Source organism: Excalfactoria chinensis, chromosome Z (assembly GCF_039878825.1).
Source record: "Excalfactoria chinensis isolate bCotChi1 chromosome Z, bCotChi1.hap2, whole genome shotgun sequence".
Lineage (NCBI taxonomy): Eukaryota > Metazoa > Chordata > Aves > Galliformes > Phasianidae > Excalfactoria > Excalfactoria chinensis.
This window is the reverse complement of record NC_092857.1, coordinates 11,636,794-11,651,118: the sequence shown is the minus strand read 5'-3', so window position 1 is coordinate 11,651,118 and position 14,325 is coordinate 11,636,794. Positions and strand designations below refer to the sequence as shown.

Sequence of the window (14,325 nt, the reverse complement as noted above, 5' to 3'; positions counted from 1 at the left end):
CAATCACAGAAGTTGAGTTACATGTTTGTATGGCTACTAGCCAGTTCAGAGCAGAAATATGTCTGTTAAACACCTGTAGGGCTGCTGTTGCTGACTAATAATTTGTATGCGTTTGTTGTTGTTTCTTTTCCTTCCCTCTCTTTTCAAGCATTTGTTCCGTTCACTCCACGCATACTAAGTTTAACACCTGACTTTTCAACGTTCACGTTAACTCTGAAGTGGAGTGATAATGGATCAGCCTTCCCGTATGGATTGGATGCCTCTTGGGAGATTGAGGTACTCCGTAAGGAAACAATGGAAGATGTCACACGAGTAAGTCCTTTTTGTTCTTTATGAAAAATAAGCATGCATACTTTATCTCCAGTATTGTAGGAGGTCAACTGAATTCATCAGTAGATATCACCAATGTTCAAAATGGGACCTGGTGGGGTGCATCCATGGATGCATGGCGGAGGTGACTGCTGATCATCTCTCTGTCATCTTTGAGAGGTCTTGGAGAATGGGGGAGGTGCGTGAAGTCTGGAGGATAGCCAGTGTCACTCTGGTCTTCAAACAGGGCAAGAAGGAAGATCCAGGTAATTACAGGCCAGTCAGCCTCACCTCTGTCCAGCTTGTGCTGGATGCCATCTCCAGACAACTGGAAGAAAAGGAGGTTATCAGGAATAGTCAGCATGGGTTCACCAAGGGGAGGTCATACTCTATCAACCTAGTAGCCTTCCATGATGCTGTCACTGGCTGGGTGGATGGCGGGAGGGCAGTGGATGTAGTCTACCTTGATTTCAGCAAGGCATTTGGTACAGTCTCCCACAACATCCTTATAACAAAGCTGAGGAATTGTGGGATAGATGAGTGGACAGTGAGGTGGGTTGAGGACTGGCTGACTGGCAGAGCAGACAGGGTCATCATTGGTGGAGCAGTGTGTGGCTGGAGACCTGTAAATAGCGATGTTCCCCAGGGGTTGGTGCTGGGTCTCATCTTGTTCAGCATCTTTATCAATGACCTTGACAAGGGGATAGTGGCCACCCTCGGCAAGTTTGCTGATTATATGAAAATGGGAGGATTGGCTGACATGCCTGAAGGCTGTACTGCCATTCAGCAAGACGTGGACAGGCTGGAGAGCTGGGCAATAAGGAACTGGATGAGGTTTAACAAAAGCAAGCGTAGAGTCTTGCACCTGGGGAGGAATAATTGCATGCACCAATACAGGTTGGGGGAAGACCTGCTGGAGAAGAGCTCTTCAGAGAGGGACCTGGGCATCCTGGTGGATGACAGGTTGGCCATGAGCCAGCAGTGTGCCCGTTTAGCCAAAAAGGCCAATGGCATTCTGGGGTGTATTAAAAAGAACATGGCCAGCAGGTCGAGGGAGGTGATCCTTCCCCTCTACTCTGCCCTGGTAAGGCCTCATCTGGAATACTGTGTCCAGTTCTGGGCTCCCCAGTACAAGAAAGACAGGGATCTCTTGAAAGGTATCCAGTGGAGGGCCACAAAGATGGTGAAGGGCCTGGAGCATCTCTCCTATGAAGAAAGGCTAAATGAAATGGGTCTGTTTAGCCTTGAGAAAAGAAGACTGAGAAGGGACCTGATCCAAGTCTATAAATATCTGAGGTGTGGGGGGCAGAGTGACAAGGCCAGACTTTTCAGCAGTGTGTAGAGACAGGACAAGGGGAAACAGCCAGAAACTGGATCATAGGAAGTTGCGCACAAATGTGCGCAAGAACTTCTTTACAGTGAGGGTGACGGAGCACTGGAAAAGGCTGCCCAGGGGGGCTGTGGAGTCTCCTTCTCTGGAGATATTCAGGACCTGCCTGGACACCTACCTGTGTGACGTGGTGTAGGGAGCCTGCTTTGGCAGGGAGCTTGGACTCGATGATCTCAGGAGGTCCCTTCCAACCCCTACGATTCTGTGATTTTTGAGGTCACAGTACCTTCTAAATTTAACCAGAGTTTAGAAAACAACATCCCCAGTTTATCTACCTAATTTGTAACTGTTATGTGGGGTATTTTTGTTGTTGTTGTTGTTGGTATTTGTTTTTTTTAGAAAAGGGAAAAGGATAAAATATGTATTCTAAGGCTAAAATTTAGAGGAGATTCATGATGGAAAAGTTGGAACATGGAGGGGGCCCTACTGTGATATAATATATACCTTTTGAAACACACAGCAAGCTGCCTACTCTCCCTCAAATGTCTGCCCTCTGGTATTTCTGGCTGGTGGTTTGCCTGGCTGGTGGGCTGTTTAGCATCTTAGATTCTTGTCCAAGTAAATTTACAAGGCAATTGAAAGTTAAATGAAACACTGCGGCCATCCACTGCAAGTTTCTTATTAACCTCACTCATTTGCCCCTTTGGTTGACAGCCGTAAGATTATATGTCTTTGCTAACAACCATTCACAAACTCTTCTTTTTTGGGGGGAAAACTTTGTAGGAATCTTACAGTTCAAAACTCACCCATGAGGACGTAATTCATTCTTGGAACTGGAAATCAGATATGCCTTTGGAGTGTACATCACATTATGTGAGGATTCGCCTTTATATTAATGTAACACAATTTGATGGCCACAAGGATTGGAGTGACTGGAGCCCAGTAGAAGTAATTCCTGGTATGTATGTTCTGTTAGCACCACATGGACTTTGATTACTTTATGAAAACTAAGGCAAAGTCAGAGGAAAAGTATTAAGGTTGTGATGACTCACTGCTTTTGGGGGGGTATTTTAAATATAGAAATATTTAATTATTAGTAAATGACACCTTGTAAAGTGTTGATTTGGGTGCACTGGTGTACTTCTGAGTTAAGTTTTAGTCGACAGTGTATTTGTAGCAAATTGTTTTTGCCTTTTTTTTTTTTTTTTTCTTTTTCATTTTTGCTTTTTCCTTCTCTAATAGGAAAAGATACTGAGCCCAGTGGAAGTGGACTTTTTCCTCAGGACACTGTGGTGGCAGTGGGTTCAAATGTAACATTTTGTTGTGTCCATGAAGAAGGACGGCAGGTACAACGGATGTCATACGGAGCAAAAGATTACCCACTAATACGTCTGAGCAGTCGGAGCAGTGCAATCAGAGTGCTAAATGCCAATGCTTCAGATGCCAGTGGGACAAATATAGTGTGCAGAATGTCTGAAAATGGGATGGATGGAACTGTCTTGTTTGTAGGATGTATGTATAATTATGTTTACTAACCTTGAGGAAATGCTCTTGAGACTCTTAAGTCTGCTAGGAAACATGCTGTTGTGGCTTTTTTGCTATTCCCTAGCTTTTGGTTTATGGGGATAAACTGGGATTTTACTCATATGATTAATTTAATTGTGGAAACTCCAGCACATGGAGAAGATGCAAGGGCTGAGAGGATGAGGGGTACCTAGTTAGTACCTGTGAGAGTCTCCTAGAACCAGTCCCATTGCGTCTTTACTTCTGGACCTCTTTTCATGAGGCAGTTCTTCATTATCTGTAATACTTAATAGTTTATCAGCATTCAAAGATTTATCCTCATTTTCTGTCACTTTGGAAAAACATGTATTTCAACTTGTTCCTAATAAAGTCAAGATTAAGAGCAAGAATTGTAAGCAAAAACTAATTTACATACCAGTCAAATGAAAGCAATAAAACAGTTGTGCTCGAAGCAACAACAGATGCTCATCCAGGGCAGTAACTTCCTGGGAGCTAATTACAGTGAGGGAATTTGGCTGACAGTTTGTTTTCCCTAGGAAATCTTCAAAATATTCTTTTAATATTTTCTTTAGAGATGCTGTACCACCATGTATCTTTTCTGTGTATCTTTGCCAGCCTCAGAAATCTCTTCCAGATGCAGCTACCTTTTGAAACAAACTATTGAAATTATCTGCTTCTTCTTCCCATTAATTAATAAACCTCAGTTTCATGTGTTTTTACCACGATGGTTATGAGAATTGCCATCTTCCCATAGCTCCAGTTTTCCTTTGCAAACATTCACCTTGGACTTAGAGTCCTTGGAACTGAGAAACTCATTTTGAAAGCATGTTCCAACTCCAGCATGTATCTTTTGAAAGTCTGTCTTCATGCATATTCTATGTTAGAAAATGCAAAATAGAATCCAGCCTTTAATGACTCCTCAGTGAGATGCCATTTTTATGTTATCTATGCTCTGTTTGCTTTTGTGGAAGAACCTTTCACATAAATAATCAGTGCTCAGTGACTGAAGACTATGATAATCTTCTAGGATTATTCCTTACAGTACTTTCTGAAGATCTGGGCTGTAGTGAAGTCTGTGTCCTGCCAGTGTTTCTTATGCTCATCAAAGTAGCTGTTTAGTGGGAAGTAAGATTTGCCAGAATCCTCTTCCTGATGAGGTAGATTTGAAGAAAAGAAAGTAGAGAAATGAATGTATATCCACACCATTTTAGTTAAGGCTAGACCTGGCAAAGTAGACCCTAACTCTTCTTTGCCAACTCTTCTTTGCCTTCTACTCTTCTTAGTCTGAACTAACCCCTGCCACTGTTGTCTCATGTTAGATTCCTTCTATATGGCAGCTCCATAGATACTACTGCTCTACAGTTTGGGGAAAAGTGTATGAGACTTGAAGTGAGGCTATGCATAGCCTCACGCCAGCCTGGTTACCCTGTCTGTGTTGGCAGTACTGCCCATCTTCTCCAAGAAGGCAGTCAGCAGTAGTGTAGTATGGGAGAGAAGAACAAACTTTAAAAGGAGAAGATTGGTGCTTGCAAAACAACAGTGAAAAGAATGAGGGGATTGTGGTTTGCCTGAGTTCAAATTCAGGATCAAATTCTTGCCAAGGGGAACATCTCTTTGACATGACTTATTGGAGGATGCAAAGTAGTTGTGGAGTGGGCATTTGAAAAATTCCTAAACTGTTTCATTGTTAAACTGACACTCACAGTTTTGTAAATGCCTTGACAGAGCTTTAGTGAAGCACTCCCAAGTCAGAGCCTGGAGCTTGTGAACACAGGGTTTATCAGCTTACCTACCCACTTAGAAACCCAGAGCCAAGGATAAATTAGTTGGGGCTGATAATAATTCATTTAATTTGTTCATTTAAGCACCTGTCACAGTTTCACTTATCAGACTGGGATGGGAATACTTTGTCTAACTGTTTTGGTTTTGTTTTATGCTACAGATGGCCCTGATATTCCCGAAGAGCTCAGCTGTGAAACATCCAACTTTGTGATAATAAAATGCACCTGGAAACCAGGTAGAGCCAGTGGACTATATGGAGTACGAGGAACAAAGTACAGTTTAACTGAAAGGTAAAACCACTCAGCATTGTAGGATTGAAAAGATAAAACTAGAGTACATCCTTTGCTGCCTGTGACTAATTGTTCATGCCTCCTTATATGACATAAAATCTTCAGTGTTTGGGGCCTGAAATATTTTTGAGGAAGTTGGAACTGAACTCTAAAAACAAAATAATATGAGCCTCATTTTGCAAAATTGTAATAGGAATTAGAGATTATACTTCCCACAGACTTATGCTGTTATGGACTAATGACAAAATAAAGGGCTTATTCTGTCAGACTACTGCCAACATGTGGATAAGACCAATGTAAGAATACTGGGAGACTATAGGAGTCATTCACTCTTTTTTTTCCAGTGCAACCTGTGTTTGATCACCTTTCAGATATTTACTGAGCTTCTGCTATGCAGGATGACAGAACCTTACGGAGGAGCAATTGTAAGACTAGGGAACATTTCCTAAAATGAAAAGAAAGAAACTAAGAAAAACTAAGAAAACTAAGAAAAATAATGATAAATCTACTCCCATTCTCCTTCCAGCATCGTAAGCTGGACTGTGTAGAGCAAGCAGAGCATGTGTTACCTGGAAGACACTGGGAATGAGCAATAACACTGGTATCATCCAGAGGAAAGTAGAAGCTGATGTCCCACTAGTTTGCCTTATGTGCTAGACACAGTCAGTCTGTTTTTTACCCCTGAAGACATTGCTCTGGTCTTTGGTATTACCAGCCTGCTTTTGATTTAAAAATGGCTGAGACTAGTGGATGTATCCTAGGCAACAAATCTTAGTTTAAGTTTGGCAGGGCTGATAGAAAGATGTTCTGTATGTTAAATTTCCTTAGCTCAGAAAGCAATCAAGAACCTACTTCCAATGCAAATGTATGCTGATCTGAACAAAGATACTTGAAATAAGAGTCTTAGTTGAGACTTGTGAGGTGGTTTAACAGGGCCTACCTGTTTTCTAGGCTTTTGAGAAGCAAGAATATGGAAGCATTATGCTAGTGAAAGAGAGGAGTTTCATGTGAGAACAGGGCAAGTCATAACTGATGCCACTTTAACTTGTATTGCAGTTCTAGATATGCCTCTGCAGTCAAGTCATTCTGAAAGTCATGTGTTTTAATGAACACATTATTCTTTACTGTGTTTTTAGTCTAGACTTCTGACTGTTGCTATAAATTACCTTCAAATTACCTATTCAAAAATAATATTGTTCCCCAACCCTTTCTTACTTTGTAGTATATCTGGCAAAAATGTTTCCTGTGAAGTAAATGAAATGAAGAAAGAGCGTGTTTGTGGCTTCCCAGTTCTGGCTGATCAGAAAACTTACAGTTTTGTATTAGGAGTTTCCAATCCTATTGGACAAACAGAGGCATCACTTTTGGTTGATTTAAATCAGAGAGGTAAGTCTTGAGAGTTATGAAGGCAAAGAGATATGTTTATTACACACTAAAGGTTGTTTGCGGTTTGGAAGAACACTGACATGTTATGCTTGTGATTGTTTTGCTTTGTTGTCACAAGTTTTTTGACTCATTTTGTGATTTGAACTTAAGAAAGCTTAGCACATGTCCTGAGGCACAAAGATAGGGTGTGCAGAGAGATGCCTGTACTGTATGTACTCTACAGCAGTACTACTGCACTATGTATTCTGCTGTATGGATAAATGCTGCTTGTGATCTAATAATAAGCAGCTGCTGTTTATGTGTTGCTTTGTATTCTATTACAAATCAGCATTTAAAATTTAGTGTGTGAACTACAAGGGCAAATCATACCTGACCAAGCTGATGACCTTCTATGATGAAGCAATGGATTCAGTCGGCAAAGAAGGGGCAGCTGATGTCATCTACTTGGACTTGTGCATGACATGGTCCTGCACATATCGTTATCTCTGAGTTGAAGAGGTATGGATTTGAACGCTGGACTACTTGGTGGATGAATAATTGGTTGGATGTCTGGAGCCAGAGAGTGGCTGTATATCCAGGTGAAGATTGGTCACGAGCAGTGTTCTTCAGAGACCTCTGTTGGGACCAGTACTCTGTAATGTCTTCATCAGTGACATAAATGATGGGATTGAATGCGCCCTCAGCAAGTTTGCAGATGACATCATGCTGCATGCAGCAGCTGACACAACAAAAGGAAAGGAGGCTGTCCAGAAGGACCTGGATGGGAGTGAAATGTGGTTCCATGGGAACTTCAGCAAGGACAAAGGCAGGGTCTTGCACTTGAGTCAGGGTAATCACAGGTATGTCTACAGTCTGGTAGAAGAGCTCATTGAGAGCAGCTCTGTAGAGAAGGACTTTGGGATTCTGGTGGATGAAAAGCTGAACATGAGCTAGCACTATGTACTTGTAGCTCTGAAGGCAAACAGTATGCTGGGCTGCATCAAAAGAAGGGTGGCCAGCAGGCTGGAGGAAGTGCTCTGCCTTTGTGGATCCCCATCTAGAGTACTTTCTCCAGGCCCGGGGCCTCGAGTGCAAGGAGGCTGCGAAGCAGTTGGAGCAGGTCCGGAAGAGGCCACAAAAATGATGAAGGGGCTGGAGCACCTCTCCTATGAAGAAAGGTGGAGCAACCAGGGCTTATTTAGCTTGGCGAAGGAGTAGGTTTTGGGTAGACTTCAGTACCTTCCAGTACTTGAAGAGAGCTTTTAAGTAGGAGGGAAACTGACTTTTTACACAGTGATAGGATGAGAGTAAATGGCTTTAAACTGAAAGAAAGGAGATTTAAGTTAGGTGTTAGGAAGAAATTATTTATTCAGAGGGCGGTGAGGCACTGGCACAGTTTGCCCAGAGGAACTGTGGATGCACTGTCCCTGGAGGCATTCAAGGCCAGATTGGATAGGGCCTTGGGCAGCTTGATCTGGTGGCTGACAACCCTGCCCGCTGAAGAGGGTTGGATCTTGGTGATCTTTAATGTCCCTTTCAACGTAGGCCATTCTATGATTCTGTACTTCAGTGTCTGCTTATAGGGCAAAATATTATACAGGCTCACACATGCAACATTTAGAGCATAAAAAAGGCAATGCTAAAAGAAACTAGCAAGAACATTACTTACTGCTGATAATAAGCATATAGGTGTGATCATCTGTGGTTGTGAACTTACTTCATTGCATTCATGGTATAAACAAGGAGAGGGAGAAGATGATCACCTTTCTTGTGCTGACTCTCCTTTCCACACAACCACACTACAGCTGTGGATTCAGAGTTTCTAGGGCTTATAGCTTTCAGCCATCCACTTTGTAAAAGTCACTTTGCAGTTAAAGATGGCTCATTCATTTTCATCTCCTAATGACAAGCAGCCTGAGACTAGAATTGTAGGAATACATAGGCAGGCCACTTTGGTGTAACTTATTTCTGTTAATGATAAACTGGGCTGCTTTGCATCCAGTCGGTACGACTGCTGTTTTCAATTTGTTTCCTTTCCTTTCTTTCACTCTCTGTACACTTAATTCTCAATGTAGTGCACATATTTCCTCAAGGGTAACTGGAGCAATTCCAAAAGTGGAGATTTATTTTCTCTAGCTACTCTGAGTAGTAGCATTGAATAGTCCACAAAAGCTGCGTGAAAGGAGTTTTGGACAGGGGGAGGTGGAGAGGTCTGCAGATTTTAAGTTCTAACTTGCCAGGTTCCCATGATGGGGTGAATTTCATTTGTCCAAGTAGTCCTCTGAAATGGCCCATGTTTCACTGTTGTGGTAAAGTAACTAGTAGGCGAAATGTTTATCTGCACCTCCAGACCATTATGCATGCCAGCAACACTCAGCATAAGTAAATCTGTTTCCCTGTTTAATAACAGAGAAGTGCGTCAGGAGTGAGGCTGTTTGCTGGTGCCTCTGCAGCGCCAGCTGTCCTAAGTGCTAATTGGGTGATTTAGTTATTCTTCTGATTCTCTTCGGTCTTTCAAAATGAAATGTTTTCAACCTGAAATTAATGTGTTTGGTTTTTCTTTTCTTAGAATAACAGTTTTTTTTCTTTAATCCAGTTAATCCAGAAACTCCAGTAAAGTTAACTGTTTCTGGGAACAGCTCCACAAGTGTCCGTCTACGCTGGTTTATAAATGGCAGCTTTGCTGAGATCAGGCTTCTGTGTCAAATTGAAATTAGCAGTGCCCACTCTGAGCAAAAACTGGTAAGTGTTATTTTCAGTGGATTTTTTGGCTCAAATGTTGATCTTTTTCACATCTTCATTCTGATCATCTTACTTAATGCAGGAATGGCTAGGAACTCATCTAGTACAATCAGAGAAAGTTCTACTCACTTTCATTGTTGCCTGCTGTTCTTTATTTTGCTCGTTTTTAGTAGCTTAGGGGAAAGTCAGTGTAGCTGCAGTATTATTTGGCACTTCAAGAGGATACACTCATGCCTTCATGCACAGTACATTTTACCTGCCCTTTGAGTAACTGTCCTTGCAGTCTGTCCTTTGTGCTGCAAATTGTATTAATGCACTTTCTTTCCAGGTTTTGTTTCTGCCCCATAGACTTCCATAGAGATTGTTTCTGATTGCCTCTAGTAGTCTGTATTTTCTTTTTTTTAATTTATTTTCTTTTTTTCCCTCCTCTTAGGAAAACTAAGAGAACGTTTCATTTGCATGCTGTTAGCAGTTGGCTCGTGTATGACTGTAATACAGAGTTGCTAAACCTGCTCATATGTCACTGGGGCAGAGGCAGGGTAGGGAGAGATCATCCCACTGGCATGTCAGTAGGTAATCCTTGGTGAAGACCTCTGCAGCTGGAGAGGAAGTGGTGGTTTTGGGTGGGGTTCAGATTTCCAGCATTCAGGCTTCCTTCCAGCAACTGCCCAGCACTGGTGTTCTGTCACTGATTGGTGCTGCATATTTATTCTGCTAGCCGTCAAAGGAGCTTAAGGCACTAATTTAGACACCGGCATCAGTTACCAAGTGTAGGTGGTGGGAGTATATCCCTTTCTTCCTTATTGCCTAAAGTAGTGTGTGGGTGATCTGTATCGGTGGGGAAGCCTAATGGCTGCCTGTTCAGCTGGCTCAGGTTTACCTCCAAGTTCTGTGATTACTCATTCAGATGGAGTATCTCTGGCCAGCTCGTGTAGACAGATGCTGCATTACCCAGCCTTGGTGTAAAGAGCCTGAACTTATTTTGTGAGCAGAATAACCTCACAGACTGCTTTTTATCAGTGTTTGTTCCTCAGGTTGCTTGTAGTGGAAGTATTCTCTTGCCCTATTAGATTTAGTAGCACAGCCTTGTACAAAGTCACTCAAGCCACAGAAGTGAAGCAGCTGACGGTAAACATACTAATTTTGTGTGTTTTCTAAAATAATAGGGTAGTAATAAATACATGCTCATTTTTAAAATACTTTAGAAGCATTTACAGACTGTGGAAGCCTTAAGCTTGTCTGTATTCTCGGTGGTGATGTGTTTAGCAGTACTCAGATACTAAGTACTGCAGAGAAAATCGAATGCCTTGGGAATAATCAGAGGAAGTAACTTGCTTTTAGATGTAAATAAAAGCTCTGACCAACGAGCTGTATTGGATTTTGGTGTTGTAGTTATAGATACCCTAACCCACAGTTGCCTCCATTTTCTGCCCCCAGCAGTAACTGCTTCTGATGCAGTCAGGAGCGGAAACAAACATCTAAGCATCACCCCCCTTCAGCTCAGCTTAAAATGCCAAAAAGTAGTTTTACACAGTTCTGTCTGGCCTGAATTACACTGTTTGAAGCCCGGAGAGCATGATTGCTTGTGAACGCTGCTACTAGGTCAGTAATCTGGGGCAGAATGATAAAGTTATACGCTGCCACAGTAGTGTGCTTCACTGCACCTATGTCTGTGCCCTCCATCACAGATATTTTGAAACATAGTGCACAGCTTGGTAGCAGCTCTTACAGCATTGTCACATTGTCTTTGGTTGCTTAATAATCCTCCAAGAGTTCTCTGTAATAAAAAAAAAAAAGTAGCTGTGAAATTGTTATGGGTATTTGTATGGCATTTTGAGGATGTTTTCAGAAGCTTTTATATCCGTACGAGAGATTGTTGGCATTTTTATATTTTTCAAGTTGTTGTTTGGCTTTAGAAATGCACAATTAGTTGCAGCTTAAAGTCACTTGGAGTCCAGTTTTGGCAGCTGTGATGCACATGTGTTATAATTAGATTCAGTAAAGTGCATTCCCATGCCTAGGTTTTGTTTGTTTGTTTTTAAGTAGTCGTGGAACAGAAATACTCTACAGACTTGTACCATGTTAAATAACAGGAGGGACTAGTGCTGTAGTAAGAACTATGAACGGAAGTCACTTGGGTTTTACTTGGATGCTATCTTTTGAAGGGAAAAGGTCTGTCTGGTATGGATGCTGCATGATGGACTTCTTGCTCAGATGGACTGTCTTTAGCATGCCTTTGTCTTAGGAGTAAGTTCTTTTTCCACCCAGTCTGCTGTGCACACTTGTGGTGGGAGTTCAGATTTTGTGTACCAGAGGCAAAACATTGATGGAATTTGTGAGCTAACGCTTTGCAACTCATAGGAGAGAGGAGGGACTAAATTGGATTGATGGAAGCAGCAGCATGCTCTTGCCTGCAGAGCTTATCCTCTTGAAAGCTCACACTATTAGGGAACAGTTGCAGCAGAAGGCATGTATGTGCTACATACATATGTTTTTGTGCTACATACAACTTCATTTTGACAGAGCTCTGAATTATTTTCATTTGTTTAGGATGACTGCACAGAAAATATGTTTTGGTATTTTTTTGATACTCTTCAAACATAGTCACGTTCTCACACTGTTTCTTTGAGTAATCCTTCTCTCCTTGGGAAGGCTGCTTTCTTTCAGACAACTAACAGTTATCTAGGATTTGATTGCAGCATTTTTCTAGCCTGTATTCTTGGGGAAAACACTTTCAGCATAGAATACAGGCAAAAGAAAATATAAGAAAAGGAAAAAAAAAAAAGAGTATATTTAGCAAATAAAATTCTATCAATTTTTAACAGCACAATGTCTCCATGCCTGGTGGAAAGTTCTCAACTTACACAGCTCAGCTGAATGCATTGCACCCATACACAAAATACCGGTTCAGGGTGCGCTGTTCAGCTGCTGACCACTTCTGGAGATGGAGTGGCTGGAGTGGGACAGAGGAACACACAACATTGGAAGCCCGTAAGTTTATCTGTTTCCTTGATGGTAAAGAGTGAACTTGTGAAACTTTGTGCTTTTTAAATTAGCTGTCTAGAAAGCTAACTTTTTGATAGACAATAAATTGTGTACAGTGCAACCTGGAAAAAGAATCTCTTTCTTTATCTTAGCTCCTGCCAGAGGACCGGATATCTGGAGAGAGAGAAGTCCTTCTGGAAAAAGTCTGAGAATCTTCTGGAAGGTAGATAGGAAACTTAAAGTTTTAACATACAACGTAATTTAAGCATGAAAATCCGTTTTCCTACAGATTTATAAACAAATGAAGTTGATAGTAAATAAATCAGATTGTTTTTCTTAACTTTTTATAGGACCATCCACTGAAAAAAATATTTGTCCCCAAATGGAAATGTACTGAAATTTTGTATTTAAAACTTACACTGAGAAGCATTTTGTTTGAACAATTAAATTTTTAGTAAGTCCAAGGTAGAAATGAAGACTTAGAAACCTTTGTTTTAAATTCTGAATTTACACTTGAGTTGCTGTCTTTTCTGCCTATGCATTCCTCAGACAATGGGACTAGGATGCTAGAATCACATTATCCTATGTCTTCTTTTCCCCTTCTTTAACTTTTTTTTAATTATTATTATTTTCTAATGTGTTTTTTGTTCATAGCCCTTATCCCTTTCTGAAGCCAATGGAAAAATTGTGTCTCATGAAGTGTCCTGCTACCTGCTAGAGGAGTCACTGGAGTATAAAGAAGTCACAGAGCCCTCAAACAGTACAGAGATAAAACTTGGAAGAAATGACTGTGTAATTACCGTTGTAGCCAAAAATCATGCAGGCTCATCTCCTCCTTCAAGGATAACAAGCGTGGAACTTCCAAGTGGTGAGTGCTCCCAGTGGAGAGCTTAGCACCTTCATGGCCTGGGGAATATTGTTGGCAAGTTTGATGATTGAAAAATGAGATGAAACACGCTTTGCCTGTTTGCATTTGGTCTTTGTTTCTTTTTCCCAGGCAAATCTACTGCATGGGGGAGGAAAAAAATTGCTGCTTTGCTGTTAGGGCAGCGTCTTTCCAATTAATTATGCTCTCTGCAAAAAAGGATGATAGTGTGCAGCCTCTCTCACTACTGCTTTTCTGGAGACCTCCCAGGAGCAACAAGGGTGGAACTTCAAAGCATTAGCATAGTTCTCTGATGTTTAAGGAGCTCAGTTTATTTCTGCGCATTCTTTTTGGGATACCAAGAAGTGTTACATGCTGAAGAGAATCAAAGTAAATATTTGGAGGTGTTGTATGCCTTTTTAAGAGAGGAATTGTTGCTTCAATGCTTCTGAGCTCTGCAGGAGAATATTAATTGGGCCGGCTGGTAAAATGTTGGCATCCTTGTGCTGGGAGCTGGGGTTTGTAAAGAAGGTAGGACTTCAGCTTCCCAATTAAAACACTGCCACTCTTGCTGTGGGCTTTTGTAAAGTGAAATAGCTGAGCCAGATAATGATTTTCTGCTCCTAACTCTAAGCTTGTGGAGCAGATGATATCGCATGTGGTTATTGAGAGTCCATGCTTGCCAGGAGGAGTGTGATCTCCAAAGCCTGAACCTTTGGATCTTTTAGCTGCTTAGTGCGAAGGATGTACTGCTTCTCCTTCTCCACTCAGAGAGCAGGTAACACAGTCATCCTTAAAACTCTGGCTCTGGTAAGAAAATTCCATCTCCTACAAAGAAGATGCATGCCTTGAATGAGATCGGCAGTGAGAGAAAAATGAACTTGTTTCTATGCAAAAGAAAATAATAGCTCTTAATGTTTCTTGTGCTTCTCCAAAGCACCAACACCTAAAAATGTTTTCTTTTTCTGCTTCCTGAAAAGAAAAGTAATTGTATGGAACAGCTAAATGAATAAAAATGCTTTTATAGCTCTCTTCATGCAGTACCAGTACTAGACTCCAGTTACTGGGGAGGACTCTGTAATAGATCTGTGGTGTGGGACAGCTGATGGCAGCTGGACCTTTGCAGTCATTTG

General features: G+C 41.4%; 1 protein-coding gene across 3 annotated transcripts in view; it reads left to right on the top strand.

Moving 5' to 3' along the window:
* Positions 1-14,325, top strand: part of LOC140263846 (leukemia inhibitory factor receptor-like) — a 50,934-nt gene that overhangs the window by 26,905 nt on the left and 9,704 nt on the right. For all 3 annotated transcript variants that reach the window (XM_072359127.1, XM_072359129.1, XM_072359130.1), the window contains exons 6-14: positions 149-312; positions 2,423-2,597; positions 2,882-3,151; positions 5,106-5,235; positions 6,458-6,621; positions 9,197-9,342; positions 12,168-12,333; positions 12,480-12,550; positions 12,982-13,195. In XM_072359127.1, coding sequence (XP_072215228.1) covers positions 149-312; positions 2,423-2,597; positions 2,882-3,151; positions 5,106-5,235; positions 6,458-6,621; positions 9,197-9,342; positions 12,168-12,333; positions 12,480-12,550; positions 12,982-13,195 — 1,500 coding nt within the window. The remainder of the gene's footprint in view (positions 1-148; positions 313-2,422; positions 2,598-2,881; positions 3,152-5,105; positions 5,236-6,457; positions 6,622-9,196; positions 9,343-12,167; positions 12,334-12,479; positions 12,551-12,981; positions 13,196-14,325) is intronic.